Source organism: Penicillium cosmopolitanum (assembly GCF_028827165.1).
Source record: "Penicillium cosmopolitanum strain IBT 29677 chromosome Unknown utg000009l:1.0-9042332.0:1.0-9050551.0, whole genome shotgun sequence".
NCBI classification, from domain to species: Eukaryota; Fungi; Ascomycota; class Eurotiomycetes; order Eurotiales; family Aspergillaceae; genus Penicillium; species Penicillium cosmopolitanum.
The window spans coordinates 4,782,941-4,809,735 of NW_026622679.1; the positions used below are offsets into that span (position 1 = coordinate 4,782,941).

Below are 26,795 nucleotides of genomic sequence, written 5' to 3' on the forward strand. Positions count from 1 at the left end.
CTACCGAGAATAAGGATGGAAACCACGGTGACCACCTCGACCACCTCCACGATAATTCGCACCAGGCTTGCCGGCATTACGGGGGCCGGTGGGAGCATTTGCTGGAGCAGCACTCTGCTGGGATTGAGGAGGTGTGCCTAAAATTGTGACAAAAACACGAATTAGCAAATCTGTTTCTTTTTCCATTTTCGAAGACCCCTACCCTACTCTGTTTCTACAAAGTAGAGTAGAGTAGAGTAGGTATGGTATCCATCCAACATACCACGACCCATACTGCCGCCACGGGCCATGCCCTGAGGCCCAGTGGGGATATTGGGCTGAGGAACTTCATCGTACATACCCTCCCAAGAGGTCGGCCCACCGCCCTGCTGGTAAGGCGAGAAAGAGCGGTTGTCCATGACGCGGCGAGCTTGCTGCTGCTCATACTTTTGCTGTTCGAAAGCGATCTGTTCCTGCGCATTGTAGCCAGGTCCTCCAGCGGCAGCGGCGGCCGCCTGCTGTTGCGCTGACTGCTGTTGTTGCTGTTGGCCGCGGTTGTTGTAAGGGTTTGGACTGGCGCCGTCGTTTCCTCCATTACCCTGCTGACCACCCTGCTGCATCATGGCGGGATTCATCATATTCGGCAATGCCTGAGACTGAGATCCGGGGCTTTGAGGGTTAGGACTCATACTTCCCTGTTGCTGCTGCTGCGGTTGCTGCTGTTGGGGGTTACCACCCATTTGCTGCTGTCTTTGCATCTGTTGCATTTGTTGCATTTGCTGCATCATGGCTGGATTCATTCCGCCCATCGCGCCCATTCCACCGGGCATGCCGCCGCCAGGACCACCGCCGCCACCCATGCTCATTTGCTGCTGCATCATGGCGAAATATTGCTGCATGCGTTGCCAGTACTGCGCCATCATTTGAGGAGTCATGCCGTTGGCCATACCCTGCTGTCCTCCACCTTGTTGTTGGGCGCCACCGTCTCCGCCGCCCTGGTTCATGTTGTTCTGATAACCGCCATCGCGGCCACGACGACCACCGCGGTCCTCATCGCGAAGGTTGCCGCGGGGTTGGGCCTTCTTGACTTCGATGGGCTTGCCTAGGATTTCAGGGGTCGGGAGAGGGCATTTTCGACCGCGGCTTCGCTGTCGAAGGTTACGAAGCCGAAGCCGCGGGGTCGACCGGTATCCTTGTCGATCATGAGGGTTGCGTCGACGACTCGGCCGAATTGCATGAAGAATTGCTTGAAGTCTTGCTCGGTGGCTTCTTGGCTTACGCCGCCGACGAAAATCTTGCTGGTTTTCTCTTGTTCATCACGGGGGATGGCACGCTTGGGGTCGATCTTTGAATTGAGGTTGTCAGTCACGGTCTAGAGTAGAGAGGGAATACTACAAATTCGTGGGTGTTCAGATATCTTACAATTTTGCCATCCAAGTAATGCTCCTTAACCATGACCGTATTAACAGTTTTAGGATCGCGGAAGGTCAAGAATCCAAAGCCACGCGAGCGCTGCGTGGCACTATCTCGCATAACTGTGCATTCTTGGACCTCGCCGAATTGAGAGAAATATTCACGAAGAGTATCTGCCACAAAGTTGTCAGATTAGACCCGATATCAATTATTATGATGCCCTTCCTGTCCGAGTCCTGTGCAATGAAATACATACGATCTGTGGTTTCCCAGTTCAATCCTCCAATAAACATTTTCCTAACCAGAGTAATAAGTAATTAGCATCGACGGATATAGAGTGATATCAAAAGCAGAATACAAGTGCCACCGAGAAAACGCAAAATGCAAAACTTGAATGCAACGGCAAGACTCAAGTCAAATCAATCACATCGTTGAAGAAAGTGTAAATGAAAGCTCGTGCTATCGAGCTGGGTGGTGCTAAGCTGCTATTCACGAATACAGCTAATGCTGAACTGAAACTGCCTGGAGGGGGGGAGGGGAGGGAAGGGCCTCCACCCCTGTGCCCTGTACCCTTTGCCCTGTGTTTGCTTGCGGCATATGGATGGGATATACGCTAATTGCGCAGAGTACGTAGAATCACGTATCGACTCCACGGCGTTATTCCAAGGATCCCTTTCCCAACCAGGCCCACTTGGTTTACCTGAGCCTGGGGGTGGGGGACCTTGCATGCCGTATCCTCCTCTTGAGATTGAGAACTTGCCACGCCATGGGCAATGTAGAGTAGAAGATGTGGTCTGCGAATATGAACTCTTGAGGGCGAATAAGTGGATTGTCACTGTCTCTCTTTCTGTGCTTGCTTGCTTGCTTCTTTTTTCCCAGCTAGCGAAGACCTTTGCTTGTCCAATAGAGAAGCCCCATGCTAGACTCGGATAGAAACTAGCTTGTTCAACTCTGACCAGACAGCGTTGCTACTTCTTGCTCTGCTCTATCAACGTATATCGACAAGAAGCTATATAGTATCGGCTGTACTATATGTAGGGCGCTCGCAACAAAGGTTCGCGGAAGAGATCGATCTTTTTTTTGTTCCACAGTTTCAGTTTCACACTTGAGTCCGAGGTGGCTGAACTTTTTGACTCCGCGGTCCTTGGCCTTGATCGAGATAATGTATGATATGATCCCCACGAGTCTCTCTCTTTCCAAGGTTTGTTTCGGGCAGTTTCATTCCGATCTCTAGGAATCCAGCATCCAGCTACTGAAAGTGGTGTTTCCGGGTAGGTTTGAGAGTAGGAGAAAAATCCGGTGTAACCCATTTTGCAAGTTGCCGATGACCGCCGATGAGGAACATTCCTCCACACCACATACCAGCCCCATGAATTGCACGAACAGTGGATCGAATTCAGTCTGAAACCTGCCATTCATTTCCACACAGTCGAGAATAAAATGAATCTTGTAATGCCCCACAAAGCTCATTCAATCTTCTGCAGAGATTTTCCTCGTGGCCCAGAAGTGGAGTCATATTTCCAATCCCTTAAGCAGAACCAGCCATATGTGTATACCGTGAATAGCAATAGACACCACCCAGATATCCCGGTTGATAGCGAGAGTAGACCTCGAAAATCGAAGCCAAAAGCAAGAGCAAAACAAAGCAAAAATAAACCAAGTGCGAGCGCATCGGTAAGGCAGGGAGGGGAAACGTGAACTTACCCATCTTCCTTAATTCCTGTACCGGATCCATGAGGTTCATGGTCTGCGTGAGGAGCTTGCGCGGGTGGAGCGGAGGCTTGGGAGCCATTCTGATAACCTGCATTGTAATCTTGCTGGGGCGCCTGGTATGAGGGGTACGAATCGGGAGCTGAAGAGTCGTAAGTTGGAACAGCCGAAACAGGAGCAGCAGCAGGTTCCTCGGCGGGAGGAGGAACTGCGGCCGCGACAGGTTCGACGGGCTTAGATGCCTCTACTGCGGAAGTAGTGCGGGTGGTTGATTCGTCGGCATCATAACTAAGTGAGAGCAAAGTAATTAGAAACCCAATTCATGGCACAAATGAAGTCGAGCGAAGGGGGAGGGGGAAGAGGCGAGAAAATAGGGTTAACGTACAGATCCGCGAAGAGATCCTCCTCGAGATCCTCCGGTTCAGCCATGATTGCTGGAAGAAGGTGGCTGCGAAGTGTAAGGGGACAATGCGGAAGGAAGTGACAAGGATCCGAGAAGCTAAAACCGACGGATTGTGTAGAGTTAGAAATCCGGCGTGGGTGGAAAGAGATGAAGCGGTAATCTCCTCTCTGGCTGGTCCCCCTTGAGGAAAAGCGGAGGAGGATTTGGCTTACATACGCACGGGTGCTCTTCTACGTCAACAACCACCTTTACTTTACCTTTACCCTTTACCCTGGCTTCTTTCAAACTTGAACAGATTCAAACATTTACTCCCCCACAGCTACTCGGTCTAACAATGGATTTCTAGAATCCTTCTTTCTTCGTTGCTATATGGCTCGATTGGCGCAGCACACTACATACCCCGATTCCAATTACTGGACTGGATCGCCCCGCACTTGAAACTCGTCAAGATCACAGTTGACAGCCATGGCTAATAAGAAAGGACAGCAGGTAAGCTTGGCCCTTTACTTTATTAAGACATGCTGGAAGAACTGAACTGACAATTGACCCAGGAAATGGTCCAGGTTGGTTCGTAATATATCGCCTCGCGACTTCCCCATCATTCATCAAGCTAATCCAAGCTGGCCGGGTTGCAGACAATTCCCGAGTATGTGATACACCATTGTCTTCTCTTCCAAGCTAACCTTTCTTTCTAAGACGCGCCGATTCTCCTTTCTGGGCTGGCCGATCTACGTCCCTTAGTAACCAGGGACAGTCGAAGACATATGGCCAGAATACTGTTGTCGGAGCTTCATATTCCCATGCGGATATAGTACAGTTCGTCCCCCCCCCCCCCTGTTTTCATTCTCGACTTGAGCCCAATTGCTTCTTTCGGAGATCATACTGACAAACAGCCTTCTTGGTAGTGGCACCTCCACCCATACGCGCCCACGAACCCCACCTCGATCCTCGTCTACAAATGCGCCGTCCCCACCATCATACCTAGGCCACCGAACAGGAAACGTCGCGTCTCCATCCCATAAAAGCTACACCGGTCTCATGAAAGAAGGAATGGATGGCTGGAGTGGGAATCCCACCCAGGAAGAAGACGATGACGACGACGATGAAGAAGAAGAAGACCACATTGTATATGATGACGACGAAGACGAATTTGGACTGCCAAGTCTCGCGAGTATGAGAAAGAAGAAACCCGTTCCCTCAAAATCAAAGAATATTGAGCCCGGGGGTGGTATGGGGGGGCTTTTCATCCTCGCTGGGATTCGGCCTTGCATCAAGCAGCAGACAACGGGCAAACAGCTCGGACATTGCAGAGGAACGCGGTACACCCATGTATCCCACTTCACGAAAGAGCGATGAGAAGATTCTCCGCCCTCAATACAAGGATATCTTGCAAGGTCAGACAGAATAATTCTCGAAGTTGTCGCATCGAATCGAATCGAATGCATGCTAACGTGAGGATCTAGATCCGGCAAATGCTTTGAATCTTATCAACCATTCGGCACCCCCCACAAATGCTTCTGTCAAAGACAGGGAGATACATTCAAGTCGCATCTCAAGGATCAACAAGTTCAAACGCATCCTTCAGGCAAGCACTGTTTCGCTAAACGAATTACGGGATCTCGCGTGGTCTGGAGTCCCAGAGGAAGTTCGTCCAATGACCTGGCAGTTACTTCTTGGATACCTGCCCACAAACAGCGAAAGACGAATCTCGACACTAGAGCGGAAGCGCAAGGAGTACCTGGACGGAGTTCGACAGGCCTTCGAGCGCGGCAGCGGGGCAGCTGCAAACCCGCCTTCAACCAGTACAGGCCGTGGCCGGGGTTGGACGAGGCAGTCTGGCACCAGATCAGCATCGATGTTCCCCGCACAAGCCCTCACATCCCACTCTACGGTTATGAAGCTACACAACGATCTTTAGAACGGATTTTGTATGTGTGGGCTATCAGACACCCGGCCAGTGGTTATGTGCAAGGTATCAATGATCTGGTCACGCCATTCTGGCAAGTATTTCTAGGTGTGTATATTACGGATCTGAATGTGGGAGAGGGTATGGATCCTGGCCAACTACCCCGAAGCGTTCTGGATGCGGTTGAAGCCGATACCTTTTGGTGTCTGACCAAATTACTCGATGGGATTCAAGATAATTATATCTATGCCCAGCCGGGAATTCACCGACAGGTGAGGGCTCTGCGTGATCTGACGAGGCGAATCGACTCGGCTCTTGCGAAGCACTTGGAGCAAGAAGGCGTGGAGTTTATGCAATTTAGTTTCCGGTGGATGAATTGTTTGCTCATGCGGGAAATGAGCATCAGGAATACCATACGCATGTGGGATACTTACATGGTATGCCCCCTTCCGCCGTTATACTTTTGCTGAAGATCGATACTGATGCTCGTGGTGTTTCTAGGCCGAGGAGCAGGGCTTCTCCCGATTTCATCTTTATGTCTGTGCTGCGTTCTTGGTCAAATGGACGGATCAATTGGTCAAGATGGATTTCCAGGTAAGTATCTTCTTTCTCACAGTCAGTACCGCTGCAAAACAAGTCTAATGTCTAACGAATTTCATAGGAGGTTATGATGTTCCTCCAAGCATTGCCTACTAAGGACTGGACCGAGAAAGATATCGAACTCCTGCTGAGCGAAGCATTCATCTGGCAGAGTCTATTCCAGGACTCAAGCGCACATCTTCGACCGCAAGGCGACGTGCCTCCTGAAAATGGTATCTTTTATTGAAAGTAATCATAATTCATCAATTACACACTGGACTCTATAATAGTCTGGCGCCCCAGCAAGAAGACTTAGAAAGATTCTAAGTCCCAATCCAAATCCCAGTCCCCAATCAGTTAAAATGGATTCCCTTCTGGTTGAAGGCCCAAAGCAACTTCAGGAAATCATTCTCGTCGCACATACGCGCACGTTTCTCGCCAAGACCAGTTTCATCTTCCAGAACAGAGCGCACCTTTTCACGCACCAACTCTGCAACCTTGCCCTTCTTCTTCCGGGGGTTCTGGCCCTTGAGCGCCTGCGCGAGGCGGGCATTAGTCTCCTCTTTAAAGAAGTCAGGAACATCATCGTCATCCATTTCCATAACCTCATCCACCTCATCACCCTCAGCGTTCTCTTGTTGATCGCCCATGTCCATGACATCGCCATCAGCGTCTTCGGCCGGTCCATCTTCGACAGCAATGTCATTCTGCGCACACCAGGTGCGGTAGTTTGACTCGAGAACGCCCATGATGGTGGGTGTACCGATGAAACTGGATCGTAGAGTTTTGTTCTTACGCACGAATGCAATGCGTAGCAGACCGTCCCACTCATCATAGTCGATCTGTGGCCTGGGTACTTTGGGAACCATCCGGATGACACTCGATTCAACTAGAGGCGGTGGCTTGAAGTTGTTCTTGCCGACTTTCATGATGTGGTCGATTTTAGCCCACATTTGAGCGTTCACTGAGAGACGACTGTAGAGTTTGTCGCCTGGTTTGGCGAAGAGGCGCAGGGCGAATTCGCGCTGGAACCTGGATGGGAAGGAAATATGTTAGCTTGATAGATAGAGCGAATAAATGATTGCAGTGTCGCAAATGTACAACTTACATGAGAATGCAAGAACGGGGTGCCGGGTTAGTCGCCAGCAGCTTGAATGTAAGAGGGGAAGAAATCTAGATGGGATGTTATTTAGACTCCAATTCGGACCAAGAAGACGTAGACGTAGTCTCTTTTTCTTGTGTTTGTGAAAACATACCTGGTAAGGAGTATTGCTAATGCAGACATCAAAGTATGGCAACTCAGTCTTCATCACATCACCAAGAATAACCTCGAGACGTTTCTGAGCCGGAGTGCCTTGGAAACGCTTGGTGACTTCAGCCGCCATACGAGGATCCAGTTCCACCGCAACGACCTTCTTCGCTTTATCCAGAATCTTGGCCGTCAAGTTACCAGTACCGGGACCGATTTCGAGGACAACCTGTGGTGGTGAATGGTTAGCATCTAGCGGAGTATATATATGGGGATTCGGATCCCCGCAGAAGGAGAAATACTCACGTCACTTTGTTTGAGATCGGCCTTGAGGACAATTCTGGAGATGGAGATTTGGAGATTAGTCTCGACGTAACCTAGACAAGTGATACACAATAAAATGACAAACTCACTGCTCGGCAATACCGGGGTTCTTCAAAACGTGTTGACCGATATCTGTGTTCATTTTGAAGATACTGTGGGCAGCAGAGGCTTTAGCGGCCGCATCTGAAGTTGCGCTGTTGCGCTTCTTCTTGTTGACTTTGGGCATTTTGAATAGACCAGCTGTACAGCCTGAGATTCGTCTGAAATCTGCAAAATCTTTGCAGTTCAATTGACCAAAGTCCAAAGATTCCAAGATTCAAAGTGGGCGACTTTTTTTGCCGCAACGAAAAGATAAGATTGTCGGCGTCGGATTTACCTTTTCCCGGTTGCTTGCTGCCTCCCATCTACTACGAGTAACTACTTCCTCTCTTTGCGCCGACTTTCTCTAGCTGTCGCTGCGTTGCCAACCATGGCGTCCGGACGCAAGGATTTCCTCAGCCAACAGGCGCCTGATAATTACGTCGCCGGTCTGGGTCGTGGTGCAACCGGTTTCACCACTCGTTCCGACTTGGGTCCCGCGCGTGAAGGCCCAACGCCAGAACAGATCCAAGCCGCATTAACGAAGCGCGCAGCACAACTCGGAGCTGCAGCACCCACTGCATACGGACACAATTCTCGCGAAAAGGGAGGCAAGGATGAGAAGGAAGATGAGGGGGACGATGAACGATTCCAGGATCCCGATAATGAGGTGGGATTGTTTGCCTATGGGCAGTTCGATCAGGAGGACGATGAGGCAGATCGCATTTATCAAGAGGTAGATGAGAAGATGGACAGGAGGCGCAAAGCTCGAAGGTTAGTTTTTCCCTTTTATTACCCTCTCCCACCTCTGTCCCGTAAAACATCTTGTTCATCGGGCCAGTCCTCTATTTGGATAGATTGCCGACTATATTCGTTCGCCATCAACAGGGAAGCTCGAGAGCAAAAAGAACAAGAAGATTATGAACAGAAGAACCCCAAGATTCAACAGCAATTTGCCGACCTCAAGCGATCACTCGCTGCCGTTTCCGAAGACGATTGGGCCAACCTCCCCGAAGTCGGTGATCTTACCGGCAAAAATCGACGAGCGAAGCAGAACCTACGTCAACGATTCTACGCCGTACCGGATAGCGTCATCGCAGGCGCCAGGGACTCTGGACAATTCGATACAACTGTTGCTGAAGATGGAGCTCAGCCTGACGGAGAGGCTGCTGATGGGACCATGACCAATTTCGCGGATATCGGTGCGGCGCGTGACAAGGTTCTGAAGGTCAGACTGGACCAAGCCGCGTTCGGATCGACAGCCGCCAGCGATACCTCTGGAAGCGCCACTAGTATTGATCCCAAGGGATATCTCACCAGCTTAACACAGTCTGAGCAGAAGGCTGGAGAGGTCGAGGTCGGTGATATCAAGCGAGTTCGAGTCCTGCTGGAATCAGTCACCAAAACCAACCCCAAGCATGCACCTGGATGGATTGCACTCGCACGTTTAGAGGAGCTGGCGGGTCGTATTGTTGCGGCTAGGCACACCATCGCCAAAGGATGTGAGCTCTGTCCGAAGAGCGAGGACGGCTGGTTGGAGAACATCCGACTCAACGAAGGCCATAATGCGAAAATCATCGCTGCCAATGCTATTAAAAACAACGACCGCTCAATGAAACTCTGGCTCGAGGCCATGAAGCTGGAAACAGATCTGCGCGCGAAAAAGAATGTCCTTCGACAGGCCATTTTGCATATCCCTCAATCCGTCGAGATCTGGAAGGAGGCCGTTAATTTGGAAGACGATCCAGCGGATGCGCGCTTGTTACTGGCCAAGGCCGTGGAAATGATTCCTTTGTCAGTGGAACTCTGGCTGGCTCTTGCTCGACTGGAGACACCGGAGAATGCGCAGAAAGTACTCAATTCTGCCCGCAAGGCTGTTCCTACGAGTTACGAGATTTGGATCGCCGCCGCTCGTCTTCAAGAGCAGATGGGTACATTCGAGAAGGTCAATGTCATGAAACGTGCCATCCAGTCCCTCGCCAAGGAAAACGCGATGTTGAAGCGAGAGGAGTGGATTGCTGAAGCTGAACGCTGCGAGGCGGAGGGCGCCATCCTCACTTGCGGCTCTATTATCCGAGAGACACTCGGATGGGGCCTGGACGAAGATGATGACCGCAAAGATATTTGGATGGACGATGCAAAGTCCAGCATTGCTCGAGGTAATTATGAAACAGCCCGAGCCATTTACGCCTACACCCTGCGGGTCTTTGTCAACCGCCGATCAATCTGGCTTGCAGCCGCCGACCTCGAACGTAATCACGGCGATCGGGAAGCTCTATGGCAGGTTCTCGAGAAAGCAGTCGAGGCATGCCCCCAGAGCGAAGAACTCTGGCTACAGCTCGCCAGAGAGAAGTGGCAGGCTGGAGAAATTGACGATGCCCGACGTGTGCTCGGCCGTGCTTTCAACCAGAACCCCAACAACGAAGATATCTGGCTAGCCGCCGTCAAACTCGAGGCTGACGCCAAGCAAATCGACCAAGCGCGTGAACTACTTGCCACAGCTCGTCGCGAAGCTGGAACGGATCGTGTCTGGATCAAAAGTGTTGCTTTCGAGCGACAATTAGGCAATGATGATGACGCGCTGGATCTCGTCACACAGGGTCTTCAATTGTACCCGAAGGCCGACAAACTCTGGATGCTGAAGGGACAAATCTACGAGTCTCAGAAGAAATTCCCCCAAGCACGCGAGGCATACGGAACTGGTACCAGAGCATGCTCAAAATCGGTACCACTCTGGCTACTAGCCTCACGATTGGAAGAAAAGGCCGGTGCCATCGTTCGCGCACGTTCTGTTCTCGATCGAGCCCGTTTGGCCGTACCCAAGAGCGCCGAGCTCTGGACAGAAAGTGTGCGAGTGGAACGTCGGGCGAATAATATCCAACAAGCGAAGAATCTCATGTCAAGAGCCATTCAAGAAATCCCGGCATCTGGTCTCCTCTGGAGCGAAAGTATCTGGCACCTGGAGCCTCGGGCTCAGCGCAAGTCTCGCAGTCTAGAGGCTATCAAGAAGGTGGACAATGACCCGATCTTGTTCATCACCGTGGCGCGGATCTTCTGGGGTGAGCGACGATTGGACAAGGCTATGACTTGGTTTGAGAAGGCGATTGTTTCAGACAGTGACTATGGCGATGGTTGGGCTTGGTATTACAAGTTCTTGCTGCAACATGGAACAGAGGTTAGTTTTCGTCCGAGTGTGCACGGAACAGGAATGGGAACAGTTACTAACGAATATTCTGTTCAGGATAAACGAGCCGACGTTGTCTCGAAGTGTGTCTCGACTGAGCCTAAGCATGGCGAGGTGTGGCAATCCATTTCCAAAGACCCAGCCAATGCGACCAAGTCGACGGAGGAGATTTTGAAGGCTGTTGCGGACACCATCAACTAAAGAAGCCCGGTCACCGAACTGGACTGTATTAACATGCAAATGCAATTAAAAAGGGCGTTTTGAACATGGAAGGAATTGTTCTATGGCTATTTTATTTCTACAATCCAAGTGATGAATTCAACTTTCTACAACTATGTCAACTGTATAAAATGAACGAATCTGATTCATGGGTATCGAACAAGCATGATGGTCTCCTCCAATACACCTCATCCGTCAAGAGACCACCGCCATCGTATCGTATCTGTCTGTGCCAGTGCTTTTTGAAGTTTTCCAAAGAAATAAAACGGATAATCTCCAACAAGCTCATCCGTAAGTGCAAAAGGGATATGTACTTTACATCGTTTGGGATTAGCCCCATATAAAAAAGACAAAGAGAAAAAGAAAAAGAAAAAGAAAGAAAACAACGCAACAGCAAAGCCCGAAGGATCTTCAAGAGAACTCCAGAACCAAAATGCATGAATGGGCGTCACGAGGCGTGACAATCCCAGTAATCCCAGACGCCGTGATCCTCCAACCACCCAAGAAAGACCGAAAGGGAATAATGTAGGGGAAAAGAAAAGAGAGGGCAGTGTCGCAGCGGCGTGTTTGGAAGAAGGAAGACAAAAGGGCAGGGCAGGTCAGGGCAGGACGAGAGAACGTAACAAGAAAGAGAAACAGAAGCAGAAGCAGCACGGGGTATAAGTCTCAATCAAACCTTTCAAGCAGCCAGGGACAGACACTCATCAAGTAATGAGCCCAATTGATCTCGATCCGCCGCCGTCCCACCCTCCCACTCCCAATCCTCGAATGAATCATCATCTTCATCAAGATCCATTTCATCCTCGGTAACAGGAGCAGGCTTGATATCCCTATTCTCACTAACCTCAGCCCCAGTCCCACCAACACCAACCCCATTCTCCAACACCCGATCCTGTTTCTCAGTCTCAAGCTCATCTTCCAAATACCCACCAACAATCTGATCAATAATCAAAGGCATATGACCTAACACACCACCACCAAGCTCAAGCGTTAACCTCAAATCTCGAACACCGAGCGCTCTCCGCGTCCCCGCTTCCCTCGCTTCAACAGGTAATAGCCCCGTAGCGGTATCCTTAACGATCTCACCACGAGTAAAAGCAAGTTCTTCCCTTTCTAACTGCTGCCTGTAATTGCGTTTCATCATACCATTAATAGTTCCCGAAGGCCCATTAGACCGAGTCCGAGAAAATACAGCAGAAAGTACCTCCTTGACGAATGTTTCTGTTGCAATGGCCATGAATTCCGCGCAGGGTAGACCCGCGCCGCTTGGGAGGGACTCTTCGTAGCACATCGGTACCATGCGGGCGTGGATTGATTCGGCGTCCGGGAATTCTCCGGTTTCTGCGGCGAGGGGTTGCGCGTAGCGTTTTCGAATTTCTAGTTCCCAATCTACAGTGCGACGCGATTAGTTAGAAAGTTGTCCTAGTCCTGGTCCCAGTTCTTTGTCCTTGGGGGTGGCGGCCGAGGTCCGGGGGAGGATCCCGAGCCGGAGCCCGAGATGCGGAGGCGGATGTGAGGGCGTGTATGTGTGCGTGTGCTTGTGCTTGTGCGAGTTCGCATGTCATATCTGGGCCAGGGTGGAGGTGGAGGTGGAGATGGAGATGGAGATAAAAGTAAATGGTTGTCCTTACTGGTTTTGTTTAACCCGCCTGCGCTTGCGGGAACTTGGCTTGGAAGCTTGATCTGTTTGGCTTGGTGGTATTCTTCCAGCTCATTTGGCGCTGGATCATTGGGGTCACGCTAGATGAAGTCGTTCGTTAGCCATAAGTCTCACACACCAGCTTCCTTCTTCTCCCCCAGCGCAAGGCCAGACCAGGCCCTCCCTACACAACTACCAAGGCCACCGTCACGTTTTGAAGGGGGGGAAATTTCAGCGCATACCTCTGGAATCCCCTTAATTCGTCTCCGGTCTCTGGGCGGTAATTGCATAACCTCCGTCTTCAATCTTTGTTCTGCGGCGTCGCCCGAGACCGGCTTGGATACCATTGACGGCTTATCGTTCGCGGAAACCCAAGTTGCGACGCCATGATCGGGGAGGTCTCGTGTTAAATTGCCGACAATCGCGCAGATGAAGTTATTATGTAGGTGTTCGGTTTTGGGGTCGGCGCATAGGATGGGGTCGACTCGCGACGCGTATTCATTTTGGTTGTAATGTCCTAGAAGGAGGGTAGGAGGTTAGCTTCGGCTTGCGCAATATAGTTTCATCCATTTTAAATGGACAGAAATAAGTGATTTGAAATCAAATCCGAGATATCGCATTTCCTATTCCCGTGAAGACAGCAGCAGCACCGGGACATACCTAGAAGGAACAGAGCAGTGGCCTCCTTGTACTCGGCCCACTTGTCTCCGATGGCGGCCTTCAGGTCCGTGTAAGAGTGTTCGAGATCGAGTCGCGGAACTGAGATCAGAGCTCTGGAAGATTTGACAGTCGTCTGAGCGCTTTGCGTCGCATTCTTCGCCGGATTTGAGGCCGAGTCGGTACGACTCAGGGCGGCCGGGTCGATCTGCATGGTTGGAGGACTCGCAGGAGCGCGACGAGGCGAGGCCGAAGGGTGGGACTACGCATTCATGTAGCAGGAGGTGTGCGCAACTGAAGAGAGTGAGGGACGAGATGGAATGGGCGTTGAGATGATGGATCGATGATGAAAAGGTAAGGGAGTGATGGAAGGAGGTTGGAGGTTGAGGTTCCGCCGTGCGGTTCCCCGCCAGAAACGGATGAGTCGCCCCGAATTCAGTGTGACTGAACATCAGAGTATAAATTTTGCAGAATAGAGATATTTATATATACTATTTACAATTAAATAAGGTAGATAACTAGGAAGAATATGATTGGTCTCAGTTAAATAGCATTTAGATATTCTCTACGCTAATTGCATCACATCCTCACTCAGTACGCCAAAGAGCTGCCCGATCTCCGCAATGATCTCCATAATCTCCTGCGACAACTGGCCAGTTACAAGAACTACAACAATGTAAGCATGTTTCAACCAGGGAATGCCAGAATAATCTATCCAGATCAAGGAAATAGGGAAAAGAACTCACTGTAAGCATACAATAGGGCACAGTCCTCGTCGGTGGTTAATTGCGACGCCTCATGGTCCTGGCGATATCGGTAGATGCGAGCCAACAACCTATCGCGAGCATGGTCAATGCTAGGGAGAACATCACTGAGCGGATATTCAAGCTTCATAGATGAAGCCATCACTGTAACAAGGTTAGAAGAAATCTAAGTGAGACACAAGCCCGCCTCCCAATTAACTCAAGACGTACCAGATAGAAGATGGCTAATACGAGCCGAAAGTTGTCGTCGTTCATTCGCAGTATACCGAAGCAGACAGATCTCGCCCGCAGTCGCCATGTCGGACTTCATTAACTCGAGATTCATCGCGTGAAACGCATTCGTCATGTTTCGCGTACGTCGGATAATAGTAGTGTAGGTACTGTCCGCGAAAGCACTTCGCAACTCAAACTCAGAACGCGCCGCAGCCAGAAGAGATTCCATTCGCGAGAGGAATCGCTCCAGCTCGAGTCTCTCTCGTGCAGTCATGTAAACAACAGATCTACCGCTCTTCTCCATGCAGGAAAGAGGGTCTCGTTTCCATACAAGACCCAGTCGCAGCCAAAGCAGACTAAGGCCGTCCTTCAATCGTTCCCGAGCACTGATGGGCCAAATGAGTCGAGTAATAATAACACCCCAGATACAACCCGAAAACACGGCCACGACTCGATGGAGTGCAATTTCCGAAATGATGGGTTCCTGACCACCTTCATCCTGCGATCCGCCACCCTCCTTCTGGGAAAGCGAGTAGGCATAGAGCACGGACAAATTGTAGGTGAGCATGATGAATCGTCCCATGGGCCCATTTCCTCGGACAATAGTGATCCATGCAGTCCAGGCAGCCATGAGCCAGCCGAAAAATGCCAGGCCATAGACATTACCGCTTGTACTGATCCAAGCAACAATGGCACAAACGGCTCCTAGGCATGTTCCGAAGAAACGCGCGTAACCCGTGGTATTGGAGGCTCCGATGGTCATTGAGCAAACAAGCATGTACGAGAGCAGTCCCCATTCACCTCGCCAGTGTGTGTAAAATGGACGGGTGGAAGGGAGAAAGGCTGGCATGGCATAAAGCGCAGCACCCGCACCAACCTTGATCGCATACTTGGTATCATCACGGCGGAAAAACTCAAGAGACTTCCACAGACGATAGCCAAGTCTTTCCTTGACGCTTCTTTCAGCAGGGGGTCGTAGATTAGCTCGCGTATGGGCGGCATTGCGATTCTCTGCGCGTAATGGGGCCATAAAAGAAGCTTCTAGGATCTAGTTAGTATGGTTTGCGCTAATAGACTCTAAATTTCACGGATGCGGCACGACAAACCTCTTCGAACGACGTGGTCCCCCTTGTACTTCCAAAATTTCAACCAGCTCCAAGATCGCCCATTGGGTCTTTCCTCGGATTCGAGCTGCAATTCATCTAATATTGCGAGTAATTCGTGAAGTTGCTCGCCGAATTCCAGCAGCGAGAAACTGAAATGACCACAACTGGCGGATACTTCCTCGAGGTCTGCTTCGGCTTCTGGAGTCTTCATTTTCATGGCTTGTGTTTGCTGGTAGAGCTGTTTGAGTGTCTTCTCTCGTGATTCGCGGTAGAGTTCAAGGGCTCGGTCCAAACTCATGCGGAGGCGACTGTCCACTGAAACTTTGTAGGTCGGGGCTGCACCGAAAGGAATTTCGTTGAATATCTCTTTCATTGTAAAAGCCAGCGAGCGCTATTAACTGTTAGTTTTGTAGGTTCTCATCTTTCTTTGGGGAGGGGAGATTACCATAGCCGGGCCTAAATGTGAAATGAAAATTGTGAAAACATCCGCAGGAAGAAGAGGGTTTCTTTCATTCGAGTCGTCTTTTTTGTTTGATGACGGGGAATTTAATGTCCCACTTGGCGAGTAATCTTCCTCGGAACGCTCCTCAATCGGTTCCAGGATAGATCCGTCAGGGAATGACCATGATCGCTCGAGAGAAGCAAAATAGTCAGAGCGAATGCTACCTTGAGGGTGAGCGTTTTCACTCGATGATCCAGACTCCCGGGCGATGGTTTCTCGAATCAGGCTAAATTGCAAAGACGCCGCACTGCGCAAGCCTCCCAAATTGTGGGTGATATCCTGTACCCAACGGACGAGATTTTTCTCCAACCGATACTCCTTTTCAGTACCAGCGACAAAGTGCTCGAGTTTTGCCTCGCGCACTAAATTATCAAGCTGACTGTAGGCTTTGCGGTGTTTGGCTTCGGCCACAAGAAACTCCTCCGACTTGAGCACCTCCTCTGAGCCACTCAGAAAGCTTTCCGTGATCATGGCTAGCATAACAGCCAATGTATCCGCGGACGTCACGAGACTCGCTCGAAGCTTTTTGCGCGCAGAAATGGGAAAGATCAGGAAGGATACCATTGTGGCAGCAACCACGCCCATAATCACCATTTTCAGGACCTGGGAGATCTTTCTCAGAGACAAATCACCGCTCTGAACGGCACCCTCTTTTGTCAAAACCGTAATCGTCGAGAGGGACGTGAGTGAACAAGCAACATTCACCAGAGGATCACCCAGGCGCTGCTTAGTCCATCCAACAAACCCCAACCCACCTCCACAAAAAACAATCAAAACCAGAGCATGACCAAGGGCCGGCGCCATGAGAATATCCTGAAACAGACTTTCAAACAACATACTCGAAACGGACAAGAAAGCCGAGTAACAGAAAGCAAGCAGTGCGCAAATCAAGGCACGGAACATACTTCCTTGAGACCTGGCAGGATGAAAGTACACCGTAACAGTAGCAACCATATGTTTCCCATCATTCTGGCCCAGGAAATTTGAAATAGCTGGAATGAACGTCGCACACGAACCAAGCAGGTAAGCCAGACTAAATTTCAAAATCCCAATGCCCTGTTCCGACGCCACGAATTGTTTCGACCGGGTCGCGAGTCCTCGCGCCCGCGCAGAGACCCGCAGTATGATTCCATCATGGTGTGTTTCGATTTCGCCCGTGAGTAATCCGCGACGCTCATCGTTGGCGCTATCGTCATCGGTAGCGTGTGAAGCGCCTGCGATGCGGCTGGGGTTGTGTAGGTTCACGAGGCCTTTGACGCGTTGGCCGGTTCGAGGGAGGACAAATGTTGCCTGGCGTAGCTGTATAGTTGTTAGAAGGTTTCGCCGTTGTGGGATCTGGGAATTTTTGACGGGGATTTTTGTGTGGGGGAGCTCTGTCAAGCTTGCTGACAGCTCTCGCGGTCTCGCGGTGTAGGTTTAACATACCTGAGGCCGCAGAAAACGGCGTGGAATGGAGCTACTTGGAGCTCCAGTCGTCGACATTACGGGGATTTCAGGATGGGGGCGGCCTCATTGCGTGCGGAGCATTGTTGGTGAAAGCTCAGCAGGAGATCTTCCCTGTTTCTCTGATCGCTGCAGTCTTGCAAGACCGGGCTTGCAGGTCTCCACGTTTTGCTGCCTGACGATTGGAAGCGGAGCCCTTTTGGAGGAAGAAGGCGCGTGAGGGTCGGTGCGGCCACGTCCGGTGGGCAATGACCACGCACTTTCTATGGAATACTATTCTTAGGTTATATTGCTCGTGATTTGACCTTGTTCCTCAATTAAATCATAATAACAATATTTTGTACCTTTTGTGAATTTAAGAGCCCATGGGTTCTTTGCTTATACTGGGCACTTCCAGTAATCCAGATCGTAGACTAAACCATCCTCTGGAGAAGTCCAAGTTATATATTCAATAGATAATATAGTAAAAGTCTCTTACACAATGGATGAATGGTGATCAGATACCTAGGTACCTACCAGTAGAGCATAGTAGCTACGACAAATGGATGAAGCAATAGTAGGCGGAGGCCATAAGACCTCATACGTCGCTAGAAGAGCTCTAAGTTGCAGTATATTTCGAACGTTGTTTTGAATCATGTGGGCTGGATGAGATTCAGGTAGAGCTATTGATCATAGATTATGCATTGCTGACTTTTTTCTCTTTTATCGTCAGATTTATCACCGACTTCTATGGGCGAGGTACAACTGACTACCAGTTTCAATGACTTCCCGTTTTGAACCACCCTCGAGAATATATGAACTCTTGGATCTCATTTCCTTTGAGACCAATGAGTAGGGAGAGCCCAGTTATAAGTGCTGTCAGCGACAAAGACACCACCCAAAACAAAATTTGCGTATTATCTGTGTCCCGGATGTCTGTTGTGTTCATTCCAAGGAAGCTTGTCACGAATGATAAGGGTAGGAAAATCACAGTCACAATGGTGAAAACAGAAATAGCCTTGCCATGATCCTCCTGTCGTGCTTCGACGCCACTTTAAATTGCCTTGGTAAGTGATTCGAATTTTTCAATGAGCCGGTCAATATTTGCTGTATCTTCCTCGAGGCCGGTCACTAGTGAATCAAGCGTGGCTTTCTCTGACCCGAAAGATGATTGACGAGAGGTTGTGGCTATCCGGAATGAATAAGGGGAATAAAGCTTCTGCAATTGGTACACAGAAGCTGCTGGGACCTGCTGAACTTCTTGATAATGTCAAGTTCCTACATAGCGAGTCGTATTTCTGACAAAAGTCGATGACCTGGGCTGGTGATAATTTTGGCTTCCTAACAACTGTCGGTAACCTTGGAAGTATTCATATTTGAAAAATCGATCATCTGCCATACAAGACCTAGAATGTAATCATGGTATATTTCAACCAGGTTCACTGTGTAATTTTCGCTATCTCGGCAACGCAAATCGCGCATGAGAACTTGAACTGCGAGAACAAGTTCCGGAATACCCGCTTGATATGTTCCAATCGCCAAAGAGTCATTGGTAAATTTCGTCAGGAATATGTCGTCTTTTGCGTCATGTAGGGAGTCTTCTGCAGCTTTTCCACACATAAGCTGGCATCCCAATTATCCAGGTCAAGGAGTTTAGACCAGGCTGGTACAGGATTGTGCCCCTAAATGTTGTTCAGGACATCTCTGGTTCCCTTGGCAGCATATGCTAGCATCAGAATAATATTATTGTTCAGCTACAATCTCAGTGGCCTACATTCTATCTTACTTGAAAGATCATAATCGAAAAGAATTTGCAGATTTTTGCTTCCAATTCGAGGGTCTTTTTCTCCAAATTCCAAAGACATTTCTAGGATTTTCTGGGTACTTTGGAGTTTTGGATAAAAGACACCCACCCACTATTACAAGTAATATATGCAGTACAAACATCTCAAGACAATCCGCAGGTTTTAGAAAGTCCACAGCGGAAAAAGGTTTAGAGAACATGCGACCTGCTTACTATACGTCATCAATCTCCACATTGGATTTCAGCAAATGGTGAATGGTGAAATGAGTATGCGGGTCACATGAACGGCCCACTATGGCAATCGATGGCTAAAATACCATTTACAGTGTTGGATCTTTCGCGGTTCTGGATACCCTCTGAAAATGCCGAACAGTATAAGTGAATTTTCCCACGGAGGCGGGGTTGCCCGTGCCTCGGGCTGCATGCCGGACCTGCTCGAAGTACGCTCGGCCGATGAAAACTGGGCTGGTATCACTGATCCGGCACATCGGCGAAAGCTGCAAAATCGGCTGAACCAGAGAATTTACCGTATGCTTTCACTTATTGAATAAGCATGGCATTTGGCTGATATTGGTTTGGAGCTTTAGGTCGACGAAGACAAGCAAAACCCACTACAAACACTCCTGGGTCCGACATGGCTTCCATCCCGTTGGAGCGATCGGAGAGCCATAGAGTTACGGAAGATCAATGTGAAAATCACGAACAGGAGCGCAGAAAAGCGCCGAGAAGAATTGAAAGAATAGAAACAAATACCTTCTCATCTGAATTGAGTATACAAACAAAAAGATCAATACACAAAATGAATGGGGCAGAGATCTTGCAAACTATGGCGCAATACGAGGCTTCGGCGCGTAACGACTATTCATTGGGTTCTCCAAACGTCGATCAACTCTTGACTCTGATTCAGTTCAATGTTTTCCGAGCGCTCATTGATAACACCTCTGTGATACGATTCACCTTGGACTGGCTAGATGAAGATGCCATTTCCCCCTGGTGTGCAGGTGTTCCTGAATCTCAGATCAGCTATTACCCACCAAGTCTCCGTCCTACTTCATTACAACAGGATGTTTGCCATCATCCTTGGATAGACCTTTTCCCGATACCCCAAATGAGGGATAATCTATTACAAAAATATGGAGACTTCGATGAATATGCCCTTTGCAACGACCTTGTTGATTTCTACGATGTTTCAAACGACGAAACCGGTTTGATTGTATGGAGCAACCCATGGCTTCCGTCAGGGTGGGAAGTTAGTGAGACTTTCTTGCGTAAGTGGAGCTGGGTCGTCAAGGGATGTGATGATCTTGCCAAATCTACCAATTATTGGCGCGGAATTCGTGGAGAAGAACCTTTGGTGTTCAATAACTGATCCCATCTCCTTTCGGGTCTGGGTATGGGATCAGTTCTACTTGTTTGCAATTGTACATAGGAAAATAGATACGGATCTAATAGTTCATGAGTTAGCTGTTTCATAATGAAGATCTATGTTATGGTAAGCTTGTCTCAGATTTTATATGCACGCAATTTCGCAATATTGTTGTTATAGCAATTTGAAATAACCTCTACATAAGCCTCGAGAGGTAAACACTCCCCGCCGGTCAATCACCCTTTGCACATCAATCAACTTTTGTTTGTTGTGTTCACCATATCCAGAGAAGGGATCTTGTTGGTGGTAAGCATAGTTGATGTAAAGCCAGCGATGGTGGCTTCCCGATTGTACGGTAGCGGTTTGTGCACGCTCGATCCACCTTTGGACAAAGGCATTCACAGCATCGTCATCCTGTCGATCATTCCACATCACTGTCAAAAGACAGACTAGGGCAAGTAGTAACTATCAGTATCCAAATGTGCGAGGCAAATGATAGATCCATTGATGGAGTAGGCAACTCACTGGTCAGGGGCCCATCGGCATTGATCCCAAGAGCATTCCCACCTCTTTCATGACCTGCGCGGATCACACCTCCGTAAAGAGGTTGGAAAATCACGTTGGGGAAAAATCCTGCCAGTTGCCTGATTGGCTTAATCTCTTCCGCCATAATTTCCATGATGCGTCGGTCCATTTTCGCGGAAGGATGATATGTCATGGTAGCAAAAAGGTTACTTCAAATTCAATGTTAGACCCCCGGAAAACCTTTTAAGACAAGGATGAGACTAACCGACTCCCAGAAGGCGTGTGAGAAGCGCCTTCCATAGACAGGTTACTCATTCGATCAATGCGCACTGTACTTGATTCGTATGGAATCGTTTCAAGCTGGGTAAAGGGAGCTGGGTGGAGAACCGGTCGCGCATATGCATGCGTGAAACTAAGGGAAAAATTATCGGATGCTTGATCAAAGCTGTAACCATAGGAGAATGCCATGTCGGTGTCATTCTTCCAAATGGTAGTAAGTTCAAAAGCGCTGTGGGCGATTATGTCTCTTTGGTTCGAGCTATAGGTCTTGTCGCCACCCAGAATCATCTCTTGAGGAACTGCACGCATAGTGTATCGCGTCACAATGCCAAAATTATTCATCCCGCCTCGGAGTGCAAAGTAGAGATCAGAATTCTGTTGTTCACTGACATGCACAATTGTCGCATTTGGCAGAACAATCTTTCCGTCCTGTTAATCAAGACTCCAATGCATGGGGGCAGTTTTCGCCGAATTAGTACATACCTCATATTCGAAGATATTGTCGACGGCCAAGCCATACTTGGGTGATAGATTAGAAATACCTCCGCCCAAGGCATAACCACCAAGGCCGACATCAGCGACCCGACCACCGATTGTGGTCAGATTAAATGCTTCGAGGCCATGATACATCGTATAAAGCACATGGCCGCTACCAAGAATTACCGTCTTCCGATCAGGGGCCACTTGGAGGGATTTCATCAAGTGCATGTCGATCGTCACGCCGCCAACTGATACCGAGTCATCTGGATTGCGAGCATGACCTCCACCCTTGACTGCGAATCGACACCAATGATTGACCAAAATACTCAGGATCTTGCTGACATCTTGGGAAGTGGATGGCTCCACGTGGCAGGCGGATTCAACTTCCTGTTGTTTGGCGTCCCAAACCGTAAAATTTCGATCATTCGAATAGTGTAGATTTGGTCCAAACTCGGAAGATAGTTCTCCACACTTATAACTAATGTCAGTGAAAATCCGTCGAAGAGTACTACAAATGAGCCTACCGCTTTGGCACAAGCTGCTCCGGGTGGATTGGTGGCGCTTAAATTCGTTTCGTGCTGCAGCGCATCGACAGATAGAATTAGGAAGAATGTGTCAAACAACAATTTAAATAGAAGCATAATGACAAGGTGTAAGTAAGTTTCGCAAATTGTGTTGATTTAAGGCACTGAAAGCCCCGGAGGAGCACAAACTTATACTATCTATCCGATTTCCATAACAAAAGGGATGCGGGCTGGAGAATTCGCCAAGAATCTTGGCCAAGCAAGCTGCTTATCATACGTCAACCGCTCAGGTAGCCGTACATACATCCCCTTTGGCATTTATTGATCCACTATCGAAGAGTCCAAAGTAAAGTCCATTTCCATTGGCTCGCCGTCGGAATGGACCATGACGCATAATAAGCATCCAGCATATTCAACTAACTTGAAACCGTTTTGGGAGGGAAAGACGATTCATAATAAAAAAAAGAACGCTCATAAATATCCCTTCACAGATAATCAAAATCGAGAAGAGTGAATTGCCTGCCCACTACTTCCTCGATCACAGCCCTCCCCCGCATAGTACCAAACCAAATAGTTTCTGCTTCTCGTCCCAGGCCTTGGCACCAAGAATGGCTTTCATCATATTTCTGCTTACCGTTGTTTGCGCCTTGGGCCTCTCTTCTCACAGTCTACGTGAGTTTTACAGGTTCCCCAATGGTACCTGGGTTGAAAATATCGCTGTGCGGCCCAATGGCAATATTCTCGTCGCACTTGTGAATACACCGGAGCTCTGGGAAATCATCCCTTCAGCTCCATCAGATTGCAACCCGGCCCAATTGGTTTACCACTTTGATGGAGCAGACTCCGTGAATGGGATTACGGAGCTTTCACCAGATACTTATGCTGTCATTGCATCAAACTCTGTATGGAAGGTCGATCTAAGTGTTTACGAGAAGGCTTCAGAGCCAATTCGAATTGCAACTCTTCCTGCTGGAACCCTGAATGGTATGGCTACATTAGATGACGAAAGGGTGTCAGTTGCAATCTCAGATTCTCAGTTGGGGTTGGTTTGGCGACTCAATACCCATACTGGCAACTATACAGTCATACATCAGGATATGACAATGGAACCGAATGATGATCTGGGATTAATGCTCGGGATCAATGGATTGAGGATAGCCAACAGTTACATGTACTACGACAATAGCCCTCGGCAGATCTTCTGTCGTGTTCTTATTGATGAAAGTACCGGTGAAGCATTAGGACCATATGAGATCATCACCCATGATGTTCTCGCTGATGATTTTGCCGTTACCTCAGATGGCGTTGCATACTTAGCGGGACTTACGAATAATGTGGTTATTAAGGTCTTTCCGAATGGATCACACGAGGTTATAGCGGGCTCACGGGATTCGACGGATTTGATGACTGCCACATCGGCTGCCTTTGGCAAGCCTGTTAATGGGCAGAATATACTTTATGTCACCACAGGAGGGGAGTCAGAACACCCCGTCAATACTACGGATACTAGAGGAGGAAAGGTCATGGCCCTGACAATTGACCTGGAAGGATGGATAGGAAGGTTTGAAGGAGCAGGATATTGAGTTGAAGATGAAATAAAATATATACCTAGGTACTCCAGGGCTATATCTCTGTCCATGTCCTCTTGGCAGATAACGTCGTATGCCACCAAGAGAGATTTCACCTAGCCATCAATTGAGTTATGGAGCAAAATGCTTGAAAAAGTATCTGTAGCGGATGAAGGTCAACTGAGAAATGCCGATTAAGCAACGGGGTCACTTCCTAATGCGTGCTTTCGGCTATCACTACTCATTGCAACTTGGAAACTGCGCAAATCCGTATCCGTAGGAATTTCGGGCTTAAGATTCTGCAATTTGCTTATCATACGTCATGTGGGGACCATGTTCTATTGTTTACAATCGTTCCAGCATTTGGGATTTATCTGGAGTTTAGCGAAGTATTAACATTCGTTCCCAAATAAAAGGCGTACTTTCAATTAATTTTTGAGTCAGGAGATACATATAAAAAAAAAGGGCTCTATCTCTTGCAATATCTACTGCATTCATTAATATCGACTCATCCCTAGCAACAAAAAAATCTAACAAAAGCACTTATTCAAGGAAACGGTCTGAGAATTGCGGGTTGGGTATTACGATCTTTGCCGATGCCCCACACCGGAAATCTACTGCTGACCGGAGTTAAGGTTAAGAGCGGATGAAGATATGCTGTATAGCTTGGTCATTTTATGTCAGGTTTGTGGTTAAATTCAAGTTCACCTATAAATTCGCAAAGCCAGCCTTCAATACGATGCATTAAAAGATCCCTTTTTAATCAGCCCAGGTAAATTTCTGCCTGACAGAATGCCTATTGATCCAAAGAGCATGCTAGGTCGCTACCGCCAGCTAGCCCCCCTCTGCCTCAGTGCGGGTTTCGCCAATATGCATGGGCACAATGACATTCGGCGGCAAGTACCCCGAAAAATACGGCGAATGCAGCAAAAACGAAGCCTTTGCAATGATGGACTTCTTTTACGACAACGGTGGCAACTTCTTCGACACGGCAAATGCCTACCAAGATGGCCAGTCTGAGGTCTGGCTAGGTGAATGGATCGCCTCCCGCAAGAACCGCGACGAGCTCGTGATAGCAACCAAGTACACCTCTGGGTATATGCTGCACTGCAAAGACAAGATCCAAGCCAACTTCGTCGGCACCGGAACCAAGTCCATGAACCACTCTGTGGACGAGTCTCTACGCAAGCTCCAGACCACATATATTGATCTGTTTTACGTGCACTGGTGGGACTACACAACCTCGATCCCGGAATTGATGCAGAGCCTCAACCACCTGGTCGTTTCAGGGAAGGTGCACTATCTTGGCATTTCAGATACACCTGCTTGGGTCGTGACGAAGGCGAACGAGTACGCTCGCCAGAACGGGCTACGGCAATTCTCGGTGTATCAAGGGAAGTGGAATGCCGCGAGGCGAGACCATGAACGAGACATCATTCCCATGTGCGCCGATGAAGGAATGGGTCTTGCCCCGTACGCGACATTAAACGCCGGTAATTTCCAGACGGCTGAAGGCTATAAGGCCCGCGAGAAGTCTAATAATGGCCGCAAATTCATCCCAGTGTGCGCGCGGGATAGGCAAGTTGCTGCTATTCTGGAGAAAATCGCCAACAAGAAGGGTGAAGGTGTGACGCTGTTGAATATCGCGCTGGCGTATATCTGTCATAAGGCGCCTTATGTCTTCCCCATTGTTGGTGGTCGGACTGTTGATCATCTGAAAGGCAGTATTCCTGGCCTGGCAGTTTCGCTATCGAACGATGAGATTGAAGAGATCGAGACCGGGTATGATTTTGATCACGGATTCCCTCATAGCTTTTTGAGTGGCACTTTGTTTGACCTTTCGCACCCGAGGGGGGGCTGCAGGCCCGGAGGATGTGTGGTTGACCAAACCATGTGGTCCTTTTGACTGGGTCGAGCGTCCGAAGCCGATTAAGCCTAACCCGTCGATATAGATGCTAGGAAATTTGAATCACGATTGGTTTTTCTCGGTCACAGAATTGAATACCAATAATGTCCATGGACAGTTGTCTAAATTGCTTTCTCAGTACGGGAAGTCTAGAGCCCGTCAGTTAGTCTCTTCCAAAGCTTGCGTCCATCATCCCATTCCATCCAGTTCCTCTGTATCCAGCAAAAATTAAAAAGGATTTGAAAAGAAGGATTCGGATGGTCTAAGATCTGTGCCCGCTTCCTCATCTCTTGTCCCACTATTTGTACCATCCTTATGCGGTAAGGTGGGCGCAGACCAGGGACAAATGTGGGTGCCAGATGAAACGTATCTCAATTTACCATCTCGCAACTCCAATTATCCTACAAAGGTCTCAACGATGTTATAATCCTACCAGTGTATACACATCGGTGACCGCCGTGGTAATTTTGGACAACTCCGCGGAGGTGTGTTAAAGTAGTACTAAGTCAACACCCATTACTGTCATGACGTAAGAGACTTCCAGTCCTATCTCATATATACATAGCAATAACTATTATAATGAAAGGAGGTTATTTTTGCCTTATATTTGCCTTATAAAAACATCAACCCACCAAATAGTATATTTCATTCTTAAGCAGCAAATGAAAATGTCGAGGGTCTTTGCCGGATTGACAACGCCAGCCAGAGCGTGTAGGAACAACACATATCTCACACTGGCATCAAGATACTCCTTTCTACCACGTCGTATATCAATGAAAACAAATGCAAAGCCTCAATCAGAAAAGCAACAAGAGGAATCTAACATGTGGAATTTGGGGCTCGCTCGAACCATATTATTTTCGACCTCCATCATAACGAGCATCATCGTGTATGCCAAACTACAAAACCCACTCTATATGGACTCGACACGAGGAGGGACATCTAGCCATTCAAATCAAGAGTTAAATCGGCCAGTCGCACGACCAGAGAAACCAT

The 26,795-nt window shown here is 48.8% G+C and overlaps 11 protein-coding genes across 11 annotated transcripts; 5 read left to right on the top strand and 6 right to left on the bottom strand.

Moving 5' to 3' along the window:
• On the bottom strand, window positions 1-1,685 carry N7509_009854 (RNA-binding protein; the record flags this gene model as incomplete). Its single annotated transcript, XM_056634491.1, has 5 exons — window positions 1-137; window positions 263-1,081; window positions 1,165-1,351; window positions 1,402-1,565; window positions 1,649-1,685. 5 exons carry the CDS (start codon window positions 1,683-1,685, stop codon window positions 1-3), a joined length of 1,344 nt encoding a protein of 447 aa, XP_056485111.1.
• Window positions 1,686-3,092: 1,407 nt separating this feature from the next.
• Window positions 3,093-3,531, bottom strand: N7509_009855 (RNA-binding protein; the record flags this gene model as incomplete). Its single annotated transcript, XM_056634492.1, has 2 exons — window positions 3,093-3,390; window positions 3,488-3,531. 2 exons carry the CDS (start codon window positions 3,529-3,531, stop codon window positions 3,093-3,095), a joined length of 342 nt encoding a protein of 113 aa, XP_056485112.1.
• Window positions 3,532-4,202: 671 nt separating this feature from the next.
• Window positions 4,203-6,237, top strand: N7509_009856 (GTPase-activating protein GYP1; the record flags this gene model as incomplete). The annotated part of the gene is made up of 5 exons (XM_056634493.1): window positions 4,203-4,321; window positions 4,399-4,824; window positions 4,969-5,848; window positions 5,913-6,005; window positions 6,073-6,237. Coding segments are annotated over 5 exons (1,683 nt in total), but the record flags the coding sequence as incomplete, so codon positions are not given.
• A 106-nt stretch (window positions 6,238-6,343) lies between these two features.
• Window positions 6,344-7,789, bottom strand: N7509_009857 (dimethyladenosine transferase; the record flags this gene model as incomplete). Its single annotated transcript, XM_056634494.1, has 5 exons — window positions 6,344-7,022; window positions 7,099-7,163; window positions 7,247-7,468; window positions 7,546-7,579; window positions 7,653-7,789. The coding sequence occupies 5 exons, from the start codon at window positions 7,787-7,789 to the stop codon at window positions 6,344-6,346; spliced, it is 1,137 nt and encodes a 378-aa protein (XP_056485114.1).
• Window positions 7,790-8,032: 243 nt separating this feature from the next.
• Window positions 8,033-11,026, top strand: N7509_009858 (U4/U6-U5 snRNP complex subunit PRP6; the record flags this gene model as incomplete). The annotated part of the gene is made up of 2 exons (XM_056634495.1): window positions 8,033-8,415; window positions 8,530-11,026. 2 exons carry the CDS (start codon window positions 8,033-8,035, stop codon window positions 11,024-11,026), a joined length of 2,880 nt encoding a protein of 959 aa, XP_056485115.1.
• A 697-nt stretch (window positions 11,027-11,723) lies between these two features.
• Window positions 11,724-17,407, bottom strand: N7509_009859 (Transcriptional coactivator SAGA-type complex Ada1/Tada1; the record flags this gene model as incomplete). Its single annotated transcript, XM_056634496.1, has 10 exons — window positions 11,724-12,433; window positions 12,676-12,784; window positions 12,926-13,200; window positions 13,344-13,602; window positions 13,939-14,006; window positions 14,087-14,248; window positions 14,315-15,358; window positions 15,424-15,814; window positions 15,869-17,224; window positions 17,351-17,407. The coding sequence occupies 10 exons, from the start codon at window positions 17,405-17,407 to the stop codon at window positions 11,724-11,726; spliced, it is 4,431 nt and encodes a 1,476-aa protein (XP_056485116.1).
• A 718-nt stretch (window positions 17,408-18,125) lies between these two features.
• Window positions 18,126-18,967, bottom strand: N7509_009860 (Mg2+ transporter protein CorA-like/Zinc transport protein ZntB; the record flags this gene model as incomplete). The annotated part of the gene is made up of 3 exons (XM_056634497.1): window positions 18,126-18,399; window positions 18,524-18,695; window positions 18,754-18,967. The coding sequence occupies 3 exons, from the start codon at window positions 18,965-18,967 to the stop codon at window positions 18,126-18,128; spliced, it is 660 nt and encodes a 219-aa protein (XP_056485117.1).
• Window positions 18,968-19,950: 983 nt separating this feature from the next.
• N7509_009861 (DUF3425 domain-containing protein) lies at window positions 19,951-20,520 on the top strand (the record flags this gene model as incomplete). The annotated part of the gene is made up of 1 exon (XM_056634498.1): window positions 19,951-20,520. One exon carries the CDS (start codon window positions 19,951-19,953, stop codon window positions 20,518-20,520), a length of 570 nt encoding a protein of 189 aa, XP_056485118.1.
• Window positions 20,521-20,691: 171 nt separating this feature from the next.
• Window positions 20,692-22,442, bottom strand: N7509_009862 (FAD-binding oxidoreductase; the record flags this gene model as incomplete). Its single annotated transcript, XM_056634499.1, has 5 exons — window positions 20,692-20,966; window positions 21,043-21,251; window positions 21,308-21,750; window positions 21,805-22,272; window positions 22,326-22,442. 5 exons carry the CDS (start codon window positions 22,440-22,442, stop codon window positions 20,692-20,694), a joined length of 1,512 nt encoding a protein of 503 aa, XP_056485119.1.
• A 491-nt stretch (window positions 22,443-22,933) lies between these two features.
• Window positions 22,934-23,908, top strand: N7509_009863 (uncharacterized protein; the record flags this gene model as incomplete). Its single annotated transcript, XM_056634500.1, has 1 exon — window positions 22,934-23,908. The coding sequence occupies one exon, from the start codon at window positions 22,934-22,936 to the stop codon at window positions 23,906-23,908; it is 975 nt and encodes a 324-aa protein (XP_056485120.1).
• An 868-nt stretch (window positions 23,909-24,776) lies between these two features.
• On the top strand, window positions 24,777-25,799 carry N7509_009864 (uncharacterized protein; the record flags this gene model as incomplete). Its single annotated transcript, XM_056634501.1, has 1 exon — window positions 24,777-25,799. The coding sequence occupies one exon, from the start codon at window positions 24,777-24,779 to the stop codon at window positions 25,797-25,799; it is 1,023 nt and encodes a 340-aa protein (XP_056485121.1).
• Between the last annotated feature and the right edge of the window lie 996 nt (window positions 25,800-26,795).